The sequence below is a fragment of the Acanthaster planci genome, linkage group LG16 (genome assembly GCF_054643075.1).
Source record: "Acanthaster planci isolate LZ-2023a linkage group LG16, COTS_SCS, whole genome shotgun sequence".
NCBI lineage: Eukaryota > Metazoa > Echinodermata > Asteroidea > Valvatida > Acanthasteridae > Acanthaster > Acanthaster planci.
In genome coordinates this window covers 3456024-3482856 of record NC_141792.1, presented here as the reverse complement: position 1 = coordinate 3482856, position 26833 = coordinate 3456024, and the positions used below count along the sequence as shown (strand labels likewise).

The 26833-nt window shown below is 41.4% G+C and overlaps 1 protein-coding gene across 1 annotated transcript in view; it reads left to right on the top strand.

The window, feature by feature from the left end:
* The window catches only part of LOC110985253 (uncharacterized), a 30337-nt gene extending 11969 nt beyond the window's left edge, over positions 1-18368 (top strand). Inside the window, exons 11-29 of the mRNA XM_022246155.2 lie at positions 1014-1247; positions 2643-2786; positions 3420-3569; positions 5129-5362; positions 5597-5737; positions 5834-5977; positions 6879-7094; positions 7757-8026; positions 9202-9471; positions 10504-10773; positions 11308-11577; positions 11745-12017; positions 13171-13440; positions 14640-14909; positions 15083-15355; positions 15490-15762; positions 16160-16368; positions 16911-16976; positions 17105-18368. Coding sequence (XP_022101847.2) covers positions 1014-1247; positions 2643-2786; positions 3420-3569; positions 5129-5362; positions 5597-5737; positions 5834-5977; positions 6879-7094; positions 7757-8026; positions 9202-9471; positions 10504-10773; positions 11308-11577; positions 11745-12017; positions 13171-13440; positions 14640-14909; positions 15083-15355; positions 15490-15762; positions 16160-16368; positions 16911-16976; positions 17105-17149 — 4022 coding nt within the window. The 3' untranslated portion in view covers positions 17150-18368. The remainder of the gene's footprint in view (positions 1-1013; positions 1248-2642; positions 2787-3419; positions 3570-5128; positions 5363-5596; positions 5738-5833; positions 5978-6878; positions 7095-7756; positions 8027-9201; positions 9472-10503; positions 10774-11307; positions 11578-11744; positions 12018-13170; positions 13441-14639; positions 14910-15082; positions 15356-15489; positions 15763-16159; positions 16369-16910; positions 16977-17104) is intronic.
* Positions 18369-26833: the final 8465 nt, after the last annotated feature.

Genomic DNA, 26833 nt, shown 5'->3' with positions numbered 1-26833 from the left:
GTAGATTAAAATTATGTTTGATTGAGCAGTTCTTAGTTTGGGCTCGCAAATGGCTTAAATTCTTTCTCCTCAAAATATTATGTTATATACAAAATAACAGGAAACCAGAAGAAAAATGGCAAAACCAGCTTTATGAAAGTGGATTGGTGCAAAGTCAATATGTAAATTTATGTAAATTTATGTTAATTCGTGTAACACAGGAAGACTGTACATTTACAAAGCTTGTCACGGAGTTCTGTTGTAACTCTAACAAAATCAATGAACTGTTACAGGGTGTGTCCGTTACAAAGATTCTCTGTTTATAATGCCACACTTTACAGAAAAGCCATTGTGGCATAACGATTTTTACAGGCCTTCTGATGCATCTATAGCAGCATAACAGTACATTTTATCTTGTTAACCGCTTCTCTCATCTACTTGTTGTATATCCTTTCAAATGCACTTTTTTAAAAACGTTCAAAATATTTATGAGGGCCTGGAGCCGTTAACCTATTTTGTCAAGTGCAAGTTGAAGTCTGTAGTGTCGGAAATACACGCCCTCCTGTATATTTTCCACAAAGGATAGTTGTTTTGTTTGTTAATTTACGTTTCCCCACTGCATGAGTATAAAGTGTTACAATACACGTTGGACAGAGCAAAAGAAAATCCAAAATTCATATTTCCCCAAGGCTGGTTTTGGTTATTAAATTATTTTTGTGAAATTTTGCGCCTAACTACAAATAATGCCTCAAAAATTCAGTCATTATCAAAAATATCTCCGTAAATTCTTTCTGGCCTAACACGTTGCTTTCCGTCCTTGTATCTTACCACAATACATTCCCGCCGTCCAGATTTGATGATTTTTTAAACGGTTAAGCAGCAATGATACATCGTTACTTAAGTTCAGAATAGGAATTTGAGATGATCGAGGGACAATCCTGGACCAGTTTAATATATACATGAATAAATTTGCAAGTTTCCTTCAGCGGGGTGTTAATAATCTGGAAATGTAATCTTCACCGGCTTTTGTTTAGGTTCGTTTCAGGTGTTTGCTTTTCCAGCTAATGAAACGTCACCTGGGGCTCGACCTCCATTTTTGAACATCACTGGTCAGCAAACCGGCAAAAGAGTCTGGCTTCATGAACTGGTCGATATTCGAAATCAAAACTCCGACTTCAGGGTGGCCTTGCAAAGTATTAAAGGAATAGACACAAAGGGTGACACTGCAGTTGATGACTTAGAGATTTTCGAAGGAGCTTGCCTGGCTGGTAAGTAGTTAATTAAAGAACATACCCTCCGCACCTGTGTGAGCTGATTGACCTATAGGACTACCGCGAGCTATTCTAAATAGGCCTACTCTGCAAAAACTCTGGTGTTAAAATCAACACTTTTGGTGTTATTAGATGACCACACCAAAGGGTGTTACTTTAACATCGCTGGTGCTACTTTGTACATATAATAGTGCACTGGAGGGTGTTAAAAGTGACACCAAATAGTACCAATTTTTAATGGAAAGTGTTGGTATAGTTCTCTGATAACACCGGGTGTGTTAAATTTAATACCCCAGTTTTTGCAGTATATGTTACATTTACACTGCCTACCTCCAGCTGCGTATTAAAACAAGCCTCCTTAAAAGATTAACAGTGCAATTTATATTTCCTGGTTCAAAGAGCGGAATGTTCTGTAGGTCACTAAGGGAAGGTTGTAGTACTATGTTAGACGGCAGTTCAAAATGAGTTAATATTTATTTTAGAGCGTCTTTGCTGCTGCTGCCAGCTTTAATCCAAAAAGAGCCGGGACAGAATCCCACCCCGACATTTCTTCCGATGTCGCCGCATTGCACTGTTTCAGGAGTTTAGCCTTAAGGAGTTTCTAAAGTAACTCCTTGCAGTCATATTGACAACATCTTCTCAATATGAGTCAGCCAAAAATGTGCGCTCTTTTTAATGCATGCATAGTGGCACACATGTTGCCATGAACTTCAAATGACCGTAACATCAAAACCACGTTTTATTGAGATTAAACTTCACATGTTTAATGTAAAGGAGTGTTTGTACATGTGTGGTACAGTGGGGTTCGGAGGGCCGGGGTGGTGAAATCGACCCCTGACCGTGAGATGGGCCCGAACAACCCAGCTTTTTATGGTTAAACCAATTGTAATATTTGCAAAAGTAAGGTACATTTGAATAAGTATTTGGTTTTATTTTAACTTTGTATATGTTGAAAAACTACCTCAGCACGAAAGCCGAAGTCAGCTCTTTATAGAGCAACCTTGGTTGCGTTCATGGGTATAGTGTTTGGGTCGACACTGTTATATTATACAATCCACATTAATTCCCCCCGCCATGAAAATCCCAAACGTTAAAAATAGAAAATAGTGGGAAAGGTTATTCAGATCGACAGTATCATTGATAATATGTTTGACTTTGTGTGAGCAAACTTTTTATTGAAGTAAATGTATCTGAAGGGAAATGAATTTTGACCTGTAGGTCTTTTCAACTTAGGATCCCTAAGAGAGCAGTAAATATGTATAACATCTCTCTTGCAGCGAACTGGCACATTGTATGCAATGTAGGTGTTTTTACAAAAAAAAAAAAGAAAGAAAAAACACGTCATTTCATTTGCACCGCGATATTAACATTCAATATTCTCCCATGACCTAGCCACTAGCACTGGCTTCAACTGTAGCTTTGACGAGGATTACTGTGGTTGGGAGCAATACTACAATGATGGCGCCAACTGGGCATTAGAGAGAGGAGACACTGTGTCAAGTTACACTGGACCTCAATTTGATCACACTCGAGGTGGTACGTCTTTTAAGCGTTTAGCCTTAATATCACACAAATGTTTGCAACGGATGTGATGGTATAGCGACTCGGTAGGGGTAGGCCTATAGTCCTACAGTGGAGCACCCAAGGGGTTCGGAGGCTCACCCCTTGTTCTTTCAAGTTTCTTCAAATCACCATCTGAAATATGAAAATGAAGTACACACCTACACTGCAAAAACTACCGTGTTAAAATCAACACTTTTGGTGTTATCAGATGACCACACCATAGGGTGTTACTTAACACCACTGGTGTTACTTTGCACACATAAGTTTTGCAATGCACTTGAGGATGTTAAATGTATCACCAAATAACACCAGAATTTTTAACACTTGTGGAAAGTGTTGGTGTAGTCCATTGATAACACCGTGGCTGTTCAATTTAACACCCCTATTTTCGCAGTTTTTATAGCATCCCAGTCCTCTCAGATGCAACCAGGGAGGGTGGTGCTTTCATGGCCGTAAACTGTTTATGGGGAAGGGTAGAGTCAGTCGACATTTAAGTGGCTCGTACAACGGTCCCCAAGTGACTAAAACAGTCGTAGCGCAAGTTCAGTGTAAAATGTTGAAATGATGGATTTCATGGTCTCTTGTGTATTTTAATGAAACTCATAGACATCACGGGAGGATATTGCTTCTTCGAAGTGGACTACACTGAAGGCAATGATGCAGTGCTGCTAAGTCCAACTGTTTTGATGGAGCCACAGAATAGTGAAGAAATCTTGTGCCTGAGTTTCTGGTACAGCATGTTTGGAGCAGATATCGGTACGGATTAATGCGTCACAATACTGACTCATATCAGCTGAATTCCTATAAAGGCTTTCTGAGGCGTCCTTTATGGCCGTGATCAAGTTACTTTAATCGATGTTGTCCGACGTCCGTAATGATTTTCCTGAACACCTAATTTACTTACTTAATGTGCACGGAAATAACAGACTTCAAACATTTCATTTCTATATTGAGTCCCCTTTCGATTCTCCAGCAATACTTTTGTCCTATCTTGGAGTACTGCTTTCCTACTGTTGAATTCACAATCTCTGAAAAGGTTAGCAGCACATATTTCAGTGGATTTGGTGCAATTATTGCCGAGGTCAACAGGTGATTCAAGTCCTCGGGCGGGAGCAGGGCCAAGTGGAATGTTTTTCTCTAGAAGAAATATCCCTCAGTGAAGAAATGCCCATGCATCCCTTTCCTGCAGGGAGGTAGATCTTTGTCTTAAACAAAGGCGCTTTCAATTCACTCAAAACAAAAACAAACAAGAAATGACAATATGTGCCTTGGAGAAAAGTTGCACCACTGCACAAAATTGATTATGAGAGCATATCCTAGCTGAATAAGAACGCAGCCTTCATTTTATGTCTGACAGAAATGGTCCATAAAGGCTGTTTTTCATTTCTAAAGCCCTAGGTCCCATTCCGAAGAAAATTGATTTGAAGAAATTTTACTAGTAACAAAACAATTTTTAGAGAGTGGCGCATCTTTGTTTTAGAAGAAGAAGGGAGCAAGTCCATCTGGGACACTGGATTTTACTTATTTGTTAAAGTGGTAGTTACGGCGCCATTGCCGGATGTTTTGTCGCAGTTGTTTTAATTGAATTCAGAGACGTTTAACCGTAAAAGAGTCGAGGGCAGAATCCACCCGTACCTCGACATCTTCAGATATCTCCTCTGTGCATTTTTTGAAAAAGCCAAGCCTCTAGGGGTTCATAAAAGAACTCTTTGCAGACAATTTGCAACCATTTTTTTTTAAAACTGATCCCACTGTTATTGCACAACGCTAATTTTTTTCCGAGACGGGTTAGCCAAATGTGTATACCTTTTTTTACGGTGGGGTCAAATACAGGCAGGCTGGCATGGTGTAGCCTTGGACTTCAAATCACTCTAACAACAAAAAAGTTCACCTGATTGACTTCAGACTTCATATTTGATATGATAAGAGTGTTTATATGCATGCTAAGTCTCACAAAATTAGGGGTGGTACATCCGAATTCTTACTGAGTAGAATCTGCCTTTACCCTGCTTTGAGAGGGCCCCAAAATAACCCAGCTCTTTTAAGGTTAAAGGCTCGATGGCTATAAACACAACTGTCCTACGTGATCGGTTAATTGTTGTTTGGCCAGGCACGGCAAGCGTGCTTCAGCTTAGTTGTGATGCAAAACAAAATCAAACTTCTTTCATCAAAGTCTCCCGTTAACTGTAAGGAGACGATTTGATGTAAAGAATGTAAATGTAAAGAATTGCACATCGGTAATATGTTCCAGCATTTGTCTCCTCACGATGAGGTTGCAATGCCCTTTGACGACATCCTGCCAATTTCCTTTATAGGCTCACTGACTGTTTATTTGGAGTCTGAAAATCAAGCGGAGATGTTTCTCGACCCACCTGTCTTCACTACGAGTGGGCAGCACACAGGGCGGAGGTCGTGGCAACGAGCTTTGATTGACATCAGCAATCAAACATCCGATTTCAAAGTGGTTTTCCGAGGCATCAAGACCAATGATGGAGATGAGGGAGATATGGCATTTGATGATGTTGGAATTTATTCTGGAGCCTGTCAACGTATGTACAACTGAGAATATTTTTGATTATCATAATTTGAACAAAATATGTCACTATTTATGAGTTGTGAAGTCTATAGCTCTATGGTAAAACAAATTTTTCACCTGTTTGACCAATCCTGAAAATATATCTCTTTGACAAGATTACAAAAGGGACCGAGATTAGAAATGAAATCGTTAAAAGGGCTTGGGTGAAAGTCGGTGACCGTGCTAAGGTTTGTATTTCTTCGGATAGGAAACTTGGATTTCAACTGTGACTTTGAAGATGGCACGCTGTGCGGCTGGATGCATTCCAAAGAGGATTTGTATTTGTTGACAGAGCGAGGAGACACTTTGTCAGTTGGCACTGGACCCGATTTTGACAAGACCAAAGGAGGTAAACTGATTAAATTACTGCTAGTTGGTACGTCCACTGATCTATTTGTGTACTGGCATGTGTTTTAGCGTATCTCTAAATTAATTCTCGTTTCAGATATTAGTGGAACCTATTTGTACTTAGAGGCATCTGATTCAGCAACCGGAGAATCTGGGACCATAGTCAGTCCCCTGGTGGAAACCCGGTTTGTTCAAAACAGGACAATCAGTTTTTGGTACAACATGTACGGCGGCGGAATGGGTAAGACACAGCACATCAACTTGCCTTGCATACCTATTTACGAAGACCATACTTTGAGGAGCTCAGACTTTCATGAAAAGAAATGAGGCTTCTAATTACAAACTGTGATTGTGGCCAGAAAGCAATTTGTTACATGATTTTTCTTTAATCCGTGAAGGCTATTTTTTGAGCTGATACAATTTGACACGACGATCATATTTTGTTTGATGCTTGTCCTGTTTCATGATATCATTTATGTGATTAATGTCTGTAAAAACGTGTATGAACCTTTCGTCTGTAATATCAAATGGTATCCCTTTCCTTTTGGGCAAAGTCTGCGATTTTGAGACAACCTGCTTTCCGTTTTCCCAATCTCACAATTTCCATGCCAAATATGCAGGTTTACATTAGTTTCATTTATGAAGTATTTACAAGGTGCACAGAGCGAATTGTGACTGTGTGGTCGATCTTACATTTGTACAGCGACTGTGATAACCGCGTCATTTTATTGGGGGATGTCGTCTTGTTTAATTCCAACAATTCGCAGCGAGAAAGCATGCCTTTTTCCAACAGCTTGCCACACTCGTGCCATTGAAAACAAAATGCATCTTAATGGGCCATTATTGGTTTGCAGATAAACCTTGCAAGGCACTTGAGTGCGTCCGCATTTCACAAGCTGCGCTTTGAGTATTGAAAATAATCAGTGCTTTTCTTGATTTTTCTCAAGGCAACGAACTCAAAATGAAACAAGTCTGTGGAATGACATAAAAAGTGAACAACAAACATCCAAATCAGCAAATTTCGACAATTTTGCAGTCCATGCAAATCGTGTACGCCCAAGTTCTAACTTTGTAAATGTTTAGTGTCATGTCGTGTAATTTTGCATTTACTTTGATTCTTATTTTTACTACCATGCCCCAAGGCGCTCTTCGCTTATTTGTGGAATCAGCGGAATCCAATACTTCTGAGCAAGCGTTTGTCGTCCAGGGCCAACAAACAGATGCGGACGAGTGGCTTCAAGCAGTAGTGGAAGTAACAAATGCCCCACCGGTCTTTTCCGTCTATATTAAAGCAACACGTGGTACATCCTTTCAGTCAGATATTTCAATCGACGATATCAAAATTTCGCCCGATATAGGTATGTCTGATTTCAAGTATTGCAACATTTCATATTACAGAAAGGCTGACCCCACTTTGTGAGGTACTGGAAGTAGAAAGAGAAAAAACGTAAGATAATTAACTACCGGTAATTCTTTTTAAAGCATAAAGAAAAAGTAAACATTATCTCTTTTTTTCATTTAACCACCTCTGTTGGGATATATCGATTGAATGAAGGGCGGCACGTTTTGCAACTGTTTAATTAAGACTTGGTATCTGTAAACCAGAGACTCTGAAAAGATCTGGAATTTGTCAGGGGTAGTTATGCTCATCGTTTTGTTAAGAAAATTATCGGTTGGGACAATTGTCCTCCATTTTACGCAAAGGTTGCGAATCCATCAAAGAAAGACTAATGTCCCCCTGTCCTCGTCCTCCTCCCTACGACGACGACAAGGACGATGGCTACGACGATGACGAAACATGTCAATTGTCAGGACATCTCCACTTGGAGAATGGAGTGCTTGAAGAACTTGTGAAACGTGAGCTGTGAAAGCAGGACGTTAAGAATCTGCTTTCAGAAACACCCGAATGGTGAAAAGAGACACCTTGGCCGATGTGTTCTGAGCTCCATTTGATACACGAGAATAACCCATGCTTCAACGTTTGAAATTTCCTCCATTTTTCGTGTTACACGACGTCCAGACACAGAAGCCCCAGTCGTTACCTGCCCCTGCACATTAAGCACGGAGACCGATACAGGCAGAGCGGATGCTGCTGTGACCTGGACATCGTCACCATCAGCCACTGATTATGTTGACACATTCAACTCCAGTGACATACATTGCACGGACACAGAAGGCAATGTTGCAGTATCTGGTGGAATGTATGGACTAGGCACGACGAATATAACATGTAATGCGACCGATACAGCCATGAATACTGGATCATGCAGTTTCAGCCTTTCTGTTCGTGGTTAGTAATTATTCGTGTCATGTAACAAAATAAAACATTAGGAATTATTGTGGTTCAATTAAGGCAAAAGAGTTGATATTTCTTCGCAACACTATAGAGAACGTTCATAACTGTCAATAAAAATGGGCATAATATACACTAGACAGCAAAAGAAACTTGCCTGCTCTGTCAAACGCCACACATTCACTCCATAGAAATAACCAATTTTTTGTACACAGGTATGCCGCAATACCCCTTACTAATCACATGCCCAAAAGCAAGTGATTATCTTTATAACAAAGAAGAAATTGACATGCACAGCAACTTGGTTACTGAGTCAAAAGTCAAAGAATGTAACAGAATGAACCTTCAATGTCACAGGACGAAATAAAGAAGTCACAATCATTACTTTTCTATAATGTGTATGTGTAGTCAGTAAGGATGGCTCCCTATACAGAAACCACTCGTGCACATCATTTTGACAAAACAGGTGTTCACTTTGTCATTGGTTGTTTAAAATAACGTTGTCCATTCATGGGCCATTTTTGCTTGGTGGGAAGTGCTTTTGTGTGAAGGAAGGGATGGTGGCTAGGTTTATGATGGACATAAATCTAGGAATATGTATTTCAGCATGGACGTTAACTGGTATTTTACTGGCTTTTGAGTATGCCAAATTTAGCAACATTCAATTACGATACGTACGTCTGTAGCACCCTTTACAATCACATCTCGGTGTCTTCCAAATTATTAACGGCCCCATTTGTAGTACATTGGCCAGCTTTTAAAAAGTCTTTGCCGTAAAACAGCTAGGCAGGATCTTCCTGATCATAAGACTCCCTTATGTGTATCGTCGTAGTGCTTATTTTTCCATGTGCTCAGTCTTCTTGTATTTTAAGTAATGCCTTGTGGTTATTTTTCACTATTTACACGCAAAGCCAGACTACATACAGGGAAAATGGATAAAGATGTCCGTAGCTAAGGCAATTCCTCTTCACAAATATGGAGATGAGCTGCTTTAAGAACTCATGAAATTTGAACTTTGATTCGCAAAATAAGTAACTTACGAGTTAGCCAGCATGGAAGGGAAAATTGAATAGTGCACCTAGGCCTATGTTAGCTGAGCTCGACTTATACACGTGAAAAACTGTTACCACCGTTATCTAAAACTCTGTACATTTGTTTCTCACAACTTTCAGACAAGGAAGCTCCAGTTGTTACCTGTCCCAACACAGTGACCACGAATACCGACACAGGCACAGCGGATGCTGCAGTGACATGGACATCGGCACCATCGGCTACCGATAATGTAGACACATTCACCTTAAGTGACATAGGTTGCGCAGACACAGCAGGCAATATTGTGGTATCCGGTGGAGTATATAGACTAGGCACAACGAACATAGTGTGTAATGCGACTGATGCCGCCATGAATGTTGGATCATGCAATTTCAGCATTACTATACGGGGTTAGTAATTCCTTATGTATCCCGCAAATGGCAGATTTCCAACTCTGGAGTTGTTTTGGTTAAACTGATGAAAAAAAGTTGGATTTCTTCCAACTCTTCTTTAATTGTAACAAATTGAAGATTAACATAATACATATCTGTCAGAAAACATCGTTCATGGAAGCCGGCAGGGTATCAGGTCACTTTGGATTAACGGATAAATTAAAAGAGATCCACGAACAAAAGCTCCTTAGTATGTGGGTTCCCAATCACTGTTAAAGGGTTGCCAATTCTGCCACAATGTGAAAAACGAAGGCGTCAGTCAAAAATTAATGACGCATTTACTTAAAGAGATATCTAACATGCAAAACGAAAATTTTAAGCTCTGGTAAAAGTGGAGGGAATAGTGATTAGAGCTCCGTGATGGACACCTCTGTGATTATGTCTTTTCAAAGTGGAAACAGTAGGTTGATATCAAATTGCTTTTGAGTATATCCAGTTCAACACAATAGGAACTACACTCAAGTCAGGAAAACCAAGTGATATCGTATCTGAGTATCTTTCGAACTTGTAAACTACCCCCTTTATAGTACGTCGTCCAGTTTTCAAAAAAGCCTTTGCAATAAACAGCCAGGGGATCTTCTTCATCGTTTGATCCAATATCGTCGCTGGTTTTAAATTTATATGCCTTGCAGTAATTTTGAAACCATTTTTTGCAAAAATTTCAGATAATGATGCTTTCACGAAAAGCAAGATTTTCCGAGACAGGTCAGTCAACACTGCACTCTCAAAAAGCTACCGATGTCAACAACGGCCAGGGCATCCCCCATTCATTACATTTGGGAATGACCTGTTTTTAGAATTCGTAGAATTTGAGCTCTGGTGATGAGATTAGAAGCTTATGAAAATGCCCTTAGGAAGGGCAACCGAAAGCGTGGAAAATGACAAGCAAAAGATATCGATGCATTTGTGAGCTGAACCCCATTTGACATACTGGAGTAATGTAATATGTGATTAAAACTAGGTTTATGGATCACTCTTTTATTTCTCCAGACGGAGAAGCTCCAGTTGTTTCCTGTCCCAACACAGTCAACATGGACACTGAAAAGGGAAAAGCACATGCTGCGGTTTCATGGACATCCATGCCATCAGCTACCGACAATGTTAACACATTCACCTCAAGCGACATACGTTGCACAGACACAGCAGGCAATGTTGTGTTGTCTGGTGGAAGGTATGAACTGGGAACAACGAGAGTAACATGCAGTGCAAGTGACGCTGCTGGGAAGAATGGATCATGCCAGTTTTCCATCGAAGTTGTAGGTTAGTACCAGTAGGCTGGACGTATTGTATTTTCCTTTGGCGTATAACAGATTCCAAAAAGATTTCTCCCACGTTTGATCAGGGTTACCATATTGCCATCATTTTGTATTGATAGTAATTACAGAAGGAATCTTCTGTCGTTACCCCAAAGAGACCTCAATCCCTCGCTTTCAACTTGATTTTTACGCACACCCAATGGGGTAAAGGGGGAACTGTAGTGGAAAGCTTTAGTCAAAATCGGCCACCCTTTCTTACTTTTCAGTAATCACTAAAATGAACTTTTAACGTTCTGCAATGCTATGACCCAACCTCTTGTAGCCAAAAGGAAATCCAGGCCAGCCTATCTTCTACGAAACCTTGCCACCTAAACCACCGATACATCCCTAGAAACATTCGCCACCAAGTGTGATGCTGCCTACCCACGTTGTAGTGCAACGTTTAGGGAATAATTATTTCTACATGGATCCCCAGACAGTAAAACGATCTTCCCAGGCAGGAAAGATTAGGTCTTAAAGCTTATTACTCATTTTACAGATTCGGAGCCTCCGAATGTGACCTGTCCCGACACAGTAACCATGAAAACTAGCACCGGTAGGGCAGATGCCGCAGTGACATGGACACCATTACCAACATCGACGGATAACGTTGATCTCTTAACTTCAAGCGACATAGAATGTGTCAGCAGCGAAGGTTTTGCCGTAGTATCAAGAGGATTGTATGGAGTTGGCAATACAACAGTTACCTGCAGTGCAACCGATGCTGCCAGGAATATTGGATCATGCCAATTCACCATTCAAGTTGTTGGTAAGATGTGCTTTTTTGATTATACAGAATTCTTCATTTGTTTCATCCTTGTTTGTTTTTTCTTTTATTCTTCTGAAAGTTTCTACACAAGCCATTATCAAAGGCCTAGGTTGATTCGTTTGTAAGTAGTGCTTTAATGCCATTGCTTTTTCTTACTCAATTTGCAGACAAAGAGCCTCCTCAAATTATCTGTCCCAACGGAGTTGCTTCAAAGAGAACTGATGTTGGCATGCCGAATGCAGTTGTGACATGGACTCCGATGCCATCAGCCACTGACAATGTTGACATATTTACTTCCAGCGATATACAGTGTTTAAATGATGCGGGTTCTTTTGTCGTGTCTGGTGGAGTGTATAACTTGGGCACAACAACAGTGACATGCAATGCAACTGACGCTGGCATGAATGCAATATCTTGTCAATTTACAATCGAAATTATTGGTAAATACCACATCGATGTATTGATTGTGTTATTAATGGGCCTGTTTTGCAAGAAGTGTTACAATGCAATTACCAGTAAGGCTCTTACAATAGGGGCAATTTACAATGCAGTGCGCCACCAAGAGGTTGCAACAGCGGTTTTTTCATGTTTTATACCGTCGTCAAATGCATGGCTGCCTTGCCAAGATTTGCATCTGAGAGTATGTCAAGAGAGGGTTTGCACTGCTGCCATCTCGGAGGCCAGTTTTCTGTTCCACAAGGTATGCACAAAAGGGGTTCCTTTTGGAACAAAAAACTGCCCTGCAAGATGACTACCGATCAAACCTCAACAAACAACTTGGCCAGTCTTAGGAAAATTATTTGATAGATTCTGGGGCATTCCATTCAATGGAAAGAAGGATCAATTAAAACTGCTACTCGGTCCACACTTATTTTCCTTCCCTGTCTAAAAAGAGAAACATAGGCAATGATTCGAATTCCTGTGCAGCAAGCCAATACGACTTGTCGACTACTTCCCATAATGCTCGTCGAAAAATAGTCTGGTTCCCTACTAAAGACTCCCTGACGACTCTTAATAAAATCTTCTGTCAGGTAGCACCCAAAGGTACAAATAGATCATGGCGCAGCATGTCAAGGGTAACAAGGAAAACCCTAGGTGGATCCTACGTTTAGATGCACACAGAGGCTGTTAAAGTTGGCAGTCACTCTGAAAACATGCAAGAAACTCTGAAAATGCGTTGGAAGGGCATTGTGTTGCAAGTAGGCAACAAGCAGAAGAAAGGTAATTCCCGTTATGCCTACATACACGGCTGGAAATACCCGAACATCAACGATGCCATACGAACGAATGTGGATGGGATGATTTTGGAATATTTCGGCAGTTCTCATAAACTGGGGGAATTCCTCCGGTTTTGGTCACGTAGACATTGGGTGACGCCGGGCCCTTGACTCGATCGACGATCAAGAATAGTTGGGATCAGTGGGTCTGTTATACAGACTAGGCGAAAGGCAGCCTTTCTCGGACAGCTTCTTGGTGGCCCACTCTATTTTGAACCTGCTGTGTTCAAACAAACTGCTTGAGCTTTCCATTTCGACCAGAACTGGTTTGAACAACAATTAATATCCTACTTGTTCCCAAACACTCTCAATGTAGACAAAGAACCTCCCGCGCTTACCTGCCCTATAACAGTGACTATGGATACTGACAAAGGTAGAGCAGACGCTGCTGTGACATGGACACTAATTCCCTCAGCCACCGACAATGTTGACACATTCACCTCAAGCGACGTGCGTTGCACCAACACTGCAGGCAACGTGGTGGTCTCTGGTGGAATGTATGGACTAGGCACAACGAGAGTTACATGCAGCGCAAGTGATGCAGCTTTGAATACAGGGTCGTGTCAATTTATCATTGAAGTTGTTGGTAAGTAGCTTATTGTGTTAGACGCTGAGAGTGAAACTTTTATTCATTTTAGCACATGTACACAAATTTGAAAAAGATTTGTCCCACACGTTTGCATCCAGAACTGTTTGATTTACCGTAAAAGGGTGGCCATATTGCCCTACCCATCATTTGCAGTGATATTAAGTGTCCATATTTTGAAGTAAAAACAGCAAAAAAAAAAAAAAAACCAAAAAGAAAGTTGCTCTTGAAGGGGAACTAACAAGTCCAATGTTTCCTGTTATTTGCACATTTTTAATAGACACTGCTGTTTTGAACACCTGGAAAAAAGGGGGCTAACCAGACCCTGGTACTATTTTTGTAACAGAAACTATAGTTGAGATAGCTGCTTGCCAGCAAAATATGTTGCCTAGATCACAATATTCCCTTACGCACTCTCTAGCGTAAGTATGATCCTCCAACAGGTTTTTTGATGTGTCTTTCATGCCACTTTGCACCTCAATGTTGAGGGGATACTTGCACACACTGACTCCCAGTCACAGAAGTGATCTTTTTCAGAAAAGCAACGCCGTGAGGTTTTTGTTTCCATTTTCGTACATTGGCCAAGTTTGGGGCTGCAAATTTATTGCTGCTTTCCTACAATTGAATTGTTTTATCTTAAGTTACTGTGCTTTCAGAAAAATCTAGAAAAAAGTTGCTTTTTCAACTGAAAAATTGAAGAGCTACAAGTGGGCCAACAACACACTGGCTGGGACAATTTGCAGATGGACCAGTGCTCTTTCCCTTTAAAGAATTTGTTTACTTGAGCGTAATCTGCCTGTTCGACAATATTGTCCACTCAAAATGTTCACTTCCATGACATATACGTGTGCGTGCGCGATCACCATCATTTCAAATCAGTTTACACGTTGTCATGGCAGTTTACTAGCATAGTGCCTTCAGTGTTACCCAAGGCCGGCAGACCATTACAAATATATCAAAGGTTATGTTTTCCCAAGACAACAGTATTCTCGGCGGAAATAGTTAACAAATTGACCGAGACTGTTAGTTAGTTTCTTGTGCAATATTCATGGAGCATTGACAGTCTCAGTTTTGGTCGTTGAAGCTTTGCATGGCTCTACTTTGTTATTTAGTCCCAATTTGCGATGTTTTTACCAGTGGTGTTACCAAACTTTAAAGTCGGCAAAGATTAATTTCAGGTTTCAATGCTCATTTTGCAGATTCAGAGCCTCCGCACGTTACCTGTCCTGACACCGTAACTATGACCGCTGGCACTGGTAGAGCAGATGCCACTGTAGCATGGACATCATTGCCAAAGTCAACAGATAACGTTGACCACTTGACTCTAAGCGACATAGAATGTGTCAGCAGCGAAGGTTTTGCCGTAGTGTCTAGAGGATTGTATGGAGTTGGCAATACGACAGTTACCTGCAGTGTAACCGATTCTGCCAGGAATATTGGATCATGTCAATTCACCATTGTAGTTGTCGGTAAGATGTAATGCTAGAATATAAACATGCACAATGTTTTATTATTATTTTATTTTTTTACTTTCGTTTGTTCTTCGAACATTTTTCTGCATCAGCTGGAACCATTAGCCTAGGTGGATTCGTTTTTAGGTAAAGCGTTTTACTATCGTTGCTTTTTCTTACTCAATTTGCAGACAGAGAACCTCCCCAAATTACCTGCCCCAACGAAGTCACTTCAAAGAGCACTGACATTGGCATGCCAAATGCAGCTGTCGTGTGGTCATCGATGCCATCAGCCACTGACAATGTTGACATATTCACTTTAAGTGACATACTGTGTTCAGATGATTTAGGCTCCGTCGTGGTGTCCAGTGGAGTATACGAGTTGGGCCTAACAACAGTGACCTGCACCGTCACTGACGGGGCCATGAATGCAGAATCGTGTCAATTCACCATTGATGTCATTGGTGATTGTCAACAATTTCAATGAGATAATAGCATGTCATTATTCAATTATATTTTCCTGAAGAGTCACCAGCTTGTGTGAATGATTTACAGAAAAGATGTTTGATTCTGTACGTCTGTGCTTACCTTTTTTTAGATACGGAAGTTCCCAGTATTTCTTGTCCTGATTCAGTAATTTCCGTGAGTGCTGAGAGAGGCCAGTCTACAGCTTCTGTGACGTGGATTCAATATCTGTCCGCCAATGACAACGTTGATAGCCTGACATTGAGTGACATCCGGTGCGAAAACAATGCAGGCGCTACTGTGGTGTCTGGTGGAATGTATGGACTTGGCTCGACGACGGTAATATGCAGTGTAACCGATGGTGCCATGAACACCGGATCGTGCCAGTTCACCATCGAAGTAGCCGGTATAGTATGAAACTCGACTGAGAGTAGGCCTATTCCCAGTTATCAGTTATTATTGTCATCGTTATGCTAATGAAAAGGCAGCTCAGTGACAGATAAGCAGAACTGATTGCAAGAAGTAGGTCAGAGCCTATCGTCACATTCAGAAGTGAAAACAGCCGCTTCGATGGTCATCAAACAAAAATGATATGCACATATGTAATAAAATTCGATTTGATTTTGTTTGCAATTTTTCAGTCACTGTAATAAATCATGTCATCAGAAAGGAAAACAATCATGAACAATTCAGGACTGGGACGTACGAATGACCTTGCTATAAGTAGAATATTGTATTATAATTGCTTTTGTTAATAACAATCGACTTTAACTGAGAAAAAAATCCTCCTGAAATTCCAACAGAGAGTAACATTAATGGAGCTGTTCTTGCCATTGCTGCCTCAACTGGCGCCGTTGTGTTTGGCTCCATTGTTGCCATTGGTGTTATGTGCGTTCACTTGATGCGACGTGTACCTGGCTATGGACTCAGCAACGTCCTGAACTCGTTTTCTAACCAGAATGTTGAGTGGGAGGAGAGACCTCGTGAATACCGTCGTTCAGCCAAATACGATGTAAGAATATCTTAGCACGTATGGGCTATTAAAACCTAACCGTAACATAAATAGCATTTACCTTCGACTGAAAAGCCTACCGGTATCAAACGGACTGAAAGTACTATTTGTTACTAAAGTTGACAAAAAGGCAAGATCTTGTCACCAGTTTCAATGAATAAAATCTAGGATATTTGCCATTTGGACAAATGATATAATGCATCACAAGACTTACTGAGGCTTTAAAATTATACAAAATATTACATGCTCTGTCCCCAGTCTCATTATGGATTTTTACCCTACTTTAACCACTGATGTGGGTCTATAGTCCTTGTCTCCAGACTAACCCATGGGAATCTTTGTAACCCGCCTGACAGCTTGCCTGGCCCACTGATTCGCAATAGTTAACGTTCTCTGTAATCCGCCCAAAACGATTTTTAAAAATTGACCCAAAAAATTAATTCGTTTGAAGGGCAAGTTAATTGCGCCAGAAAATTGGCTCGGAAGTTTACTTGGAAGCTTAGACCTCTAACACTAATTTCAACGTGTTCACTTCTTCTTAGATCCAATTTTACGGTCAGGAAGATGACAGTTTCCCCAGACAATACGTCGTTCCTGGTCCGGCATTTGTAAGTTATATTACTTTTAGTTAAATGTTAAAAATATCAAGCGTTCAAAAACTGTTCGCAATGAGCAGATTTGAACTCAATCATAGGCTGCAGTGCATTTATATCATGAAATGTATTTTCTGTTTCAGGTAGGAAACAGAGATGGAAGTTTTAACGACGCTTTCTACTATTAGAGATTTTTGAAAACTTGATCCTCGGGTGAAAGAAATAGAATCGGGGAAGACCGAAAAACATTCGAACAATATCCAAGATGTTCTATATTCAAACTTCACCGTCGTGCTCCCAAACCTTTTTCACCTTAAAAGCGTTAAATGAGCGTCAACTAGTATACATATTGGAATTGCACTTTATTTACTCTTTATAAATGTATGTATTGAATTACAATAAAATATATTCAGGCAAAGCTAAGATCAAAGCTACATTATGCACATTACCCTTGCTACGAATAGGCTCAACTCTGAAAGGGCCAGGGTAGATCCTGTCCCAGTATTCAGCTGTTTAATGCATGATCTTTCAGAAAAAAAGTTGACGTTTAAAACATTCCAGTGCATAGTTCAGTCATAACGGTCATTCGAAGTTCATGGCCACATAAGTCTGAGCCTTCGTGCATTTGGTACGTCAGTAAAAATACTTTGAATATTTTGCTGACCAGTCTCAGTAAAAACAAAATAAGAATAATAGGCTTACAATATAGAACAGTAATAGAACAGTACGCTTATGTCTGATGTTAATAGAAATGGTGTCAAAATGACGGCAGGAAGTTAAAAAAATACCTGTGAGAGTTTGGTGCTGAAAAAAATGCCCAAGTGTTATTGGAGGAAATCGCAATGGGTGGGGGTTGAATTCTGCCCACGGGTTAAACCTTTTTATAAGATGTAAACTCTGCACTAAGCAGGTGCAATGTGATTTAACTAACGCTTGATTGCTTTTAAGTATTCATGATTGCATGCTACTATTGGGTGCTTCTGTTTCATATCCTTAATTGATCTACATTAAGAGCTTGTTATATTAAAAATGTAGAATGGGAAGAAACCAATTTTTGGGTACGTTTCGAGTTCAATGGAAAAAGGTAATTAAATTGTATTTTTGTATAAGATAAAACAGTGTGATTTGTAATCATTCAACTTGTTTCATGCAAAGACACTAGCCGGGTAAAGAAAATACTTTATAAGCTCTTTGATATAAGCGAGGTGGTTGTTTATGTGGGTGATTGTGCTGTTATATTACATGTAATTAATCCTCATCTGGATTAATTGGTAGAGAAAGAACCCCACATTTTTTATCAACAAGGTAAAGAGCATGCCGCTTTAATCACCAATGACCACTTCAAGACACTGAATTCCATTCATTTAAACTGTATTATAAATTAAACAAATGCTGAACAGTGCTACACAGTACACATTTTAAGAAAAAATTCACAGCAACGTCACACTGACAAATTGTACCTCAAGCAAAGGTACGGCCATTTCAATGTTATTACACTTTGAACTCATTTCTTTGTGTTGCACCATAAACTGGTTGGTGTAGTATCTCTTCATTTTTTTCAAGTGATGCAGTCTTGCCTAAAGTTCTCGTAACTATTAACGTGAAAATGATCAAATATAGCAAGTACACAATGGAATTTTCAGACTCTCTCTCTGGCATCCTTCCCTCGAAGAAGCAATGGCGGTACAGCCCAATCCTTGAGTGGCAGTCTTTGGAGGCAGTCGTTGGCGCCGATGAAGATTGATGGTAAACGTGCCGATGTTGCACGTTCTTTCCTCGCCGCACGCTCCATCGCCATCTGGACCCTCTTTGACACTGTGGGGCCAGGTGATTCGATCTTTAGCAATAACCTCCCAGTTATTGGCGTGGATCTCCTCGCACCGGATTTTGCGTTTACAGACATCTTTAAAACGCCTAACTCCTTGCAGGCGTGGGACAGTTTGTTCACCAAGTACTGCAGGCCCTTCTTGCTGTGCAATGCTAGAGCAACGCCGTCTGCAAACAGCAGCTCGCGCATAAGAACCTCGTAGACTTTGGTTTTTGCACGAAGTCTTGCGATGTTGAAGAGTTTTCTGTCTGATCTTGTGCGGACGTAGACACCTTCAGGACAGTCGGCGAAGGCGTATCGGAGGTGGATTGAGAACAAAAATCCCAAACAGGGTTGGTGCTAGAGCGCAGCCCTTCTTCACTCCACTGCTGACTGGAAATGCATCTGAGATGGCTCTATCAAAGCAAACGGTATTTGGAAGAAGATGATTGCAAGGAGCTTTGGGGAACAACCGATCTGTCGCAGGATCTAGAAGAGCCCGCTTCGACTAACTAAAGTCAAAGGCTTTGGTCAGGTCCACGAATGCAAGGAACAATGACTGCTGCTGCTCTCGACACTTCTCATGCAGCAGATGGAGGGATAAAATCATATCCACTGTGCACCTCTCGGCACTGAAGCCACACTGGGACTCAGGATAGACTCGCAAAGCGAGGCTCTGCAGGCGTAACATGGTGAACCAGGCGAAGACTCTGCAAATTATGCTCACATGAGAGATGCACCTGTGATTGTTGCAGTCACTGTGTTCGACTATGTTTGCATCTCTCAAATCTTGGGGAATGTGTCCTTGCTCCTAGCAAAGACAGAAGAGATCAGATAGGGGTTGCAATATGGCATTTTTCCCGTGTTTCAGAACATCTTAGGGATACCGTCTTTCCGTGGAGCCTAAGCGTGCCACTTGAAAGGCAGTCTATGGTTTTGCTGAGATCGTCCAGCGTGGACATTTCGTCAAGCTCCTTCATGACTGGAAGGCCAGGCAAGGCGTCGAAGGCAACGTCTGTCACGATGTTCTGGGTTGCGTACAGTTTAAGATAACGTTCGACCCAACGCTGGAAATGCTTGCTCTTGTAAGTGATGATTTCGCCTGTTTTAGCTTTGAGCGGTGTTATTTTGATACTTGTGTGGCCGATAGCTGTTTTGATGCCCACGTACATTCCTTTCGTGTATCCACAATTGGAAGCTATCCGGATGTTGGCGCACAGGTTCTTCCAGTACTTATTGGCGTATTAAACGGCGGGCGATCTGCTGGATTTTGCTCCTCGCTGTTCGAGGGGCGTCGCACGTGCCGGGGCAAGGGTTCTGCTTGTGAGCCAGCAGTGCTTTTCTTTTGGCCTCTTTGACTGGCTGCATGTCGTCCCAGTGAGCATCGAAACAGTCAACAATCTTGCGTGCTTTCCGAATGCAGTCACAGCTGAGTCGTAGATGGCGTCGCGGGGATGGTTCCATTTGGCGTCCACGTCACCTGGGATCTCGGACTGGAGGTGAGCTTTAGGTTTCCTCTGAAAGCTGTCAGCAAAGGAGGTCTGAGCGTTGATCGGATCGAACGTTCCACAAGTGTTGATGAGGGGGCAACCCTTGGTCTTGGCATGGTGGATCTTCCTTGGCTTTAGTCAGGCATTACTGGCTACAAGGGAAGGATCTGTGTCAGCTCTGTGATCGCTTCTCGTGTGGAGAACACTGCTGAGGTCCGCTCTTTTGGTGATAACAAGATCTAGTTGGTGTCAGTGACGGGACGGGGGTGCCTCCAACATACTTCTTGCAGCCTTTTACACTTGAAGTAGGAGTTTGTAACTCACAGGCCGTGATGACAACAGAGTTCCAACAGCCTCTGTCCGCTAGCGTTCATCCTGCCTATGCCAAAGTGGCCAAGACAGAATGACCACACTTGCCAGTCTGCTTCAACGCAAGCGTTGAAGTTGCCTAGCAAAAATAAGCCTTCAGAGCGAGGGATTCTAGATAGCACTTCCTCTAGAGCCTCGTAGAACTGATCTTCGGCTTCTGGGGAAGACGTGAGAGTCGGGGCATACACAGAAAGGATGTTTACGAAGCCGGAAGATGTCTTCATGCGGAGGGCGAGGGTTCTTTCGGACCCCCCTGCAGGGGTTTCTGTGGTGAAAATCAGCGAGTCCCTCACCTGAAACCTACACCATGCTGCCTAGGCTCGTCCTGGGACAGGCCCTGCTAATAAGTAAGGTGAAGTCGTTTTCTCACAGAGCGCTGCTGTCAGTCAGGCGGGTTTCTTGAAGGCAACGTGGATGTTAAATCGTGCTAGTTCCTTATTGGTGATGGCGGTCTTGCGGGAGTCCTCCATTTGTTTGAGATCTGCTTTAAGACCGGGACACGTGGTGGGAACGCTCCAGCTTGCAAACCGAAGAGCTGGAGTCTTTGTATGATTCTGCTTTTGACTACTTGGTGCAGATTGGCGCTTGCTTGTCGGGAGAGACCCCTAAGCTCTACGCACCCGGTAGAGCAGGCAAGCCATGGTGGGGCGGCACATACTGGCTGGGGGCTGCCCAGCTTGGGGTGGGCAGTAGCAGCCCAGTGACGCTGCGAAAGCTTCTCCAACCGTCGGACGAGACCCCAAGCATTCCCCCGGAATCTTGCGACGTCGCCGTTGTAGCCTCTCCGTTTTGCGCTAAAAAGCTCGGACAGGGTCGTATGGAGACACTGAGCTGCCCATACGTCAGTGTCCACCTCTCGGTGCCACTGGCTGAGTCCAGAGGAAAGGATGATCCAATACAAATTAGGACCAGTTCCAGTGAAGGAGTTGACGGAAAGTAGTACTGAGTATCTGTCAACCGCCTGATAGAGCTCCACTCTGGATTTATCCTTGAAGTTTACTCCCAAGGCCTTTCCTGTGTTCAGGTATAGCCACAAGGCAGCAGAGGTTTGGAATGAAAGTTTACCTTCTCCCAGGCAGTTTACCGGCCAAGGCTAACGGACACCACCTGCCCGGATTTGAAATCAGAGGGGTCCTTCTGCTAGGTGGACTGACACTCAAGTCAACGAGCCCCAGGTTGCTCCGACCTGGTTGACTCGCTGACACCCTCTGTCATTTAGTGACAACAGGGTCAGCACGAGAAGCCAGACAGCAGGATTTGGTTAGGGCAGGCTAATGGAGAGACGCTGTGCTATTAATGAGGTACTTCAGTGGAAATTTAGGTGCTCATTTCTGCATTCCTCCCCAGCACGTCCTAGCCCATTAAGAATTTTTCAGACTGCTCAATTTAATATACACCAGACTTAAGAATAGCTTCCAAACACTAGCTTCATTAAAATTGCCCAAATAGGAAGATTTCAAAGAATATATTTCAAAACAATCTATGGACAACACGTAATTTCCATTTTCCACTCGTAAACTTAGCTAGGATATCTTGAGAGGGTTTTTACTTCGAACCCCTTCAGTATCACAAATTCATACCTGAAGTCATTTCAACATGAAAAAACGGGATTTTTGTCAAAAAGCGTCATTCTTGTTGAAACACAATGCCCATTGATAATTGTGCTAAACCCAAATAATATCATTACATCAAGTCAGTGAAACAATTCTTCATGGCAGATCTATGCACAAAATAGTCGTGGATAATCCTTCCGAAATTGGTCTGTTGAAACTGAGTCAAGGGCTGTCGTTGATGTTAAACGTGGCGTTTGTCGTCTCCAACTACCAGCAAGGACAGACCTCATGTATTTTTAATACGGAAATAAATATGTGCCTTTGGTCTTAAAGGATAGTTTCCATAATTAGCGAGAGTCAAAAGAAGTCAATGTACGATAAATTTCCACGGATTTTGGTCAAGAATTTTACTTTTATTTTCCCAAACCCGTCTATTTTATGGTATACCCTTGGTGTAAGTAGTCCAGAGGAATCTTCTTATATGGACATGGCACGCACGTGGCAAGTTATGCGTGCCGCAGCGTACACAGACACTTTACCAGTGGGTATTGATGAAACTGTCTGGTATCTAGGCTTCAGCGCGGTTTTAAGCAGCGGGCATTTAGGAGCTTTCGTTTTGGACAGTGAAAATAAGACGTGTAGTCATTTGCGCATGCGTCGACTCCGACGGTTCGTGCCCCCCCCGGTTTCTACGACAGCACTTGTGGTGAATCTGCGTTGTGCTGAAAATGGCAACGGTTGGTGGGCACTTTCCCGACCTTCAAACCTACAGTTTTGACCGGAAGATGGATGCTACACAAGTGTTGGAAACTATGTTTCCGATAAGTTTTCGTTATTGAATTGGTTAAATCATTAATGCAAATAAGTGATAGCTTATTGTTGAACTATGACTGATGAATTTTGAAATATCCTTTAAAATTTTAAGCAACTAAGGTGTGTTGAGTGCTTTAGGAAATTGAATTCTTGCCGTTTTTGATGCTAGGCGTAGCACTAGCGTAAGTACTTCACTGTCGAGTCGTGGCTGTGTAAAGTTCCAACAGCAAATTTAACAAAAACAAAACTTAATTTCGATTGATGGAAAATCCATTTGATTTTTTGAGATGGTTGGAAAAATTAGGTACTGTTTTGATCCTATTCCATGATTCTTGTGAATTTGGTAAACATTATTACTACTGTTAGAAAAAACGAGTCATGTAAATTTCACTGGAGAGTTTGATTACTATTTGAATCCTATTTTCATAACAGGGAATAATGACAAGTGATTGTGAGAGTGAAAAGCCTGAAGTCAAATCAAATAGCAAGCCTTCACAAAAGAAGTAAGTTCCGGACATAAAGTTAAAGATGAACATGTTAATCTCAATCATGTTCCTAATATCGTTATCTAGACATGTCAACTGTAACTAACTTTGTTTTAATCACATTTTTATGCTTCCGAGAGGTGTAATTTCCCCATATGTTTAAAAGTTTTAATAAATTTTAAATCAACACTTGCCTTTAAATCCATTTTATATCTGTAATCAAGATTCTTTTTTATAATTTGTAAAGAAAACAGCCGATAATTAGCCCCACATGGTTAGGAAATTACCTTTAACCCCAAAAATCAAAATTTTCCTCAAAAATATACAGACATCATTATGCCGTAATGCAGCAAATATCAATGTTGGGAGCTGCCCGTGGTTGATCGTGAGTCGAGCACGCCCTCAACCTTTGGCTTTTACTTTTATATTGTTGCACGGCAACATCTCCGAACTTTTTCAAACTCAGATGTGTTTCTAAGCCTATATTGAAACCAGTTCTGGTTCTTTTGTGATGAATATACTTGAAGCAGCTGGAATTCCCCAAATACACTTTTGTTTAGTCCTTGTCGGATTTCTGGATTTAATCTCACGGTAGTTTCAAAGTGATTAAAGGGACATGGTATGCTTGACTATTTATACCGGGCATGGATGCGCCGTTCTCTGCTCGTTTTGCTGAGCCCACTGTGTCCCGCGGGCGCTCCTCTTCCATGGCCGACGCTTGTGCCGCGGAAGGTCCGACTTCCAATCTGACTTTCCGTCAACCTACTCTGATGCTTTAGGCCTGGGCCATGTGGCATGTGGACCATTCATTTGGGACCTGGGACTCAAGGTGTCCGGGGGGTCTGGGATTTATGAAGTTGGGGGTGTCCTTGTGCCGGTAATTTATGATTTGTGAACTCGATTATTTGTAAGTTTCAGCTGTGTACAAAAGGCCTCTGTGTCTTGCATAGTCACGTGGTCTAACCCATTGCATAACCCATTGTGATATCGAAATTGTTCGCTGCCGTAGCTTTAAATTGTACATCTGCGATATCCCTTGAGTGTCATAAACATTAACATTCCGCTTAATGCTGTTCACATATGGTCAACTGATATCTGATTATTTCACTTAATTTGTGTACCATGTAATTAAGTGGGATTTATGTACTTCCCTAGACCGATCAACTAGCTCAAACAAATTGCATCTGTGATCAAAGCCAAATCGTCCAATCCATCCTTACCGGAAGTTTATTCTCCCCCGTGGAGACACAGGTTTCGCCCCCAGCCGGCGCTGCCGCTAGAAATTCTTGGCGCCGTAGACAGGATGGGATGAATGTGGAGTTTTGTCATGACACACTGGATACCCTTGCGTGATGGGTCAGCTCTGACTGCTGCATTATTTTTTTTTAAGCCGTCCACATTGAGTTACAACTGATCGAGCAGGCCAGGAGCAACCTCATCTCGGGGGTTCCAGGTCATTAAGGGACACCGCCTTTGGTATTCAGCGCCACTTAAAATATTTAGGGCCGTTTCAGAATGTTCAAGTTTTGAGTAGTGTCAGCCGATTCGATCATAGTCAGCCAATTTTGCTTAAATTGTGTACATCTTCTTACCATGTGTGAAGTGGTTTCTATTGAGCAAACAGTGTCCTTTTCTCGTAAATCTGCATTGGGACAGATTAAGCCATTTGGCCAATATTTTGGATACAGTTTTGAATTAAAGCCAATTTTGCGAACACATGTTTTAGTATGGAGAATGTGGTCTGGTACGATAATATCAATGACTGAGTTTGCAGACCCTGGTATTGTTGACATTCAGATATGCCTTTGATGCTGTGCTTGATGTTAAGACTTTTTTCTCTGCACTTTGTCTATTTGCCTTGATTCTCACTGTATTTAGAGTGTAACTGGTTGGAATTTTCTGTGAACTAGTTGTGTCATATCCTTGGAACGACTGACAGTAGGCTTACTGTATGACCCTGTGTAGTTCCAGATTTTTTTTTACAAATTTGTGAAGCCTATTATTGTATGTACACTTGTGTTGGCCGTAGGTGGCTACAGTATTTATGTTCCAACCATGGCTTTGTCTGAGAGATTATTTGGTTTTCACTTAAATTTGTGTACCACGTAATAAAGTAGGAATTGTGTTTTGTATTGACTTAAAGGTTTATTCTTTTGACTGATCAACTAGCTCTAACAAATTAGATCTACGATCAAAGTCGAATCGTCCAATCCATCCCTTACCGAGAGTTCATTCTCCATCTTGCGGAGACTCAGATTCCATCCCAGACGGCGCGCAAGCGCTGCCGCTACATTGAAGGAACCAGGAAATAGAAACATTTTTATAAATTTTACTAAAAACCCTTGAAATTGCATCTTTGGGTTTCAATTTACCTGATTTTAAATTTTTGTTTTGCAATTTTAACCGATGTGTTGATGCTTTAATAGTTTTTATGCTAATTCATATTTCCATTTTATTGAGCAGAACTTTGATGTCATCCAAGGCACTTGATCTCAATGTTGCACTGATTTGTGCACGGAAAATTTCTAGATTCTTTTTAACCACTGCTATGGCAGATTTTATTTTCTTTGGCAGTTTAATGCTGTGTAAGTGTATGGCAATAATCCAGCGAAAATCCTTTTCACAGAAATGTTCCCAGATAGCAAATTTGGGGTTCACGACTTGAACACGAAAACATGCAACCTGAGCCATGTCTTCCGTGATTTACATCAAAGCAAAAGCGCCTTCACTTGTCCAGAAATGCTTGGGCAATTTTTAATGTTCGAAACAGTACACCGTTCAGCTCACGTATCTCAAAAATGATGTCAAACAGTCTTCATACAAGGAAGAAGAGTACAAAAATACACAAAAAGTGATTCTAAGAAAAATTCCTTTCCTGGTTCTTTTAATGCCCATGCAAAATATCTACTTGTTCGGGACTCTGGAGGAATCAGAGAAAGTAGCGTTAAAATTCACATTGCACACAACAAAAATACTTAGAACTCTTTCCTTTTTACACTAGAATACAGCTAATTACATGTACTACCATCAAGTAGCTTTCCCATAAGTTTACCTGAACCAAAAAGTACATTGGCCTAAATACATGTTCAATGTAAATTAAAATTGGCGTCTGAAATTTCTAGTCCCTAAATTTTAGATTTTGTCTCAAGATCCCAAGGCTAGACTTTGAAATTAAGACAAGGCCTGAATTTAAAGACCAGCCTACAGTGTACAAAACGTGATCTGAATGAATTTGGGTACAAAAAATTGTTTTCTTTCAGTTCATGTGTGCAAAACTGTGAAATTGGCTAGATATGCATAACGTAGCAAAGCACTAAAAAGCCTATACCCTTAAGCAAGAATTGGCAAATAACAT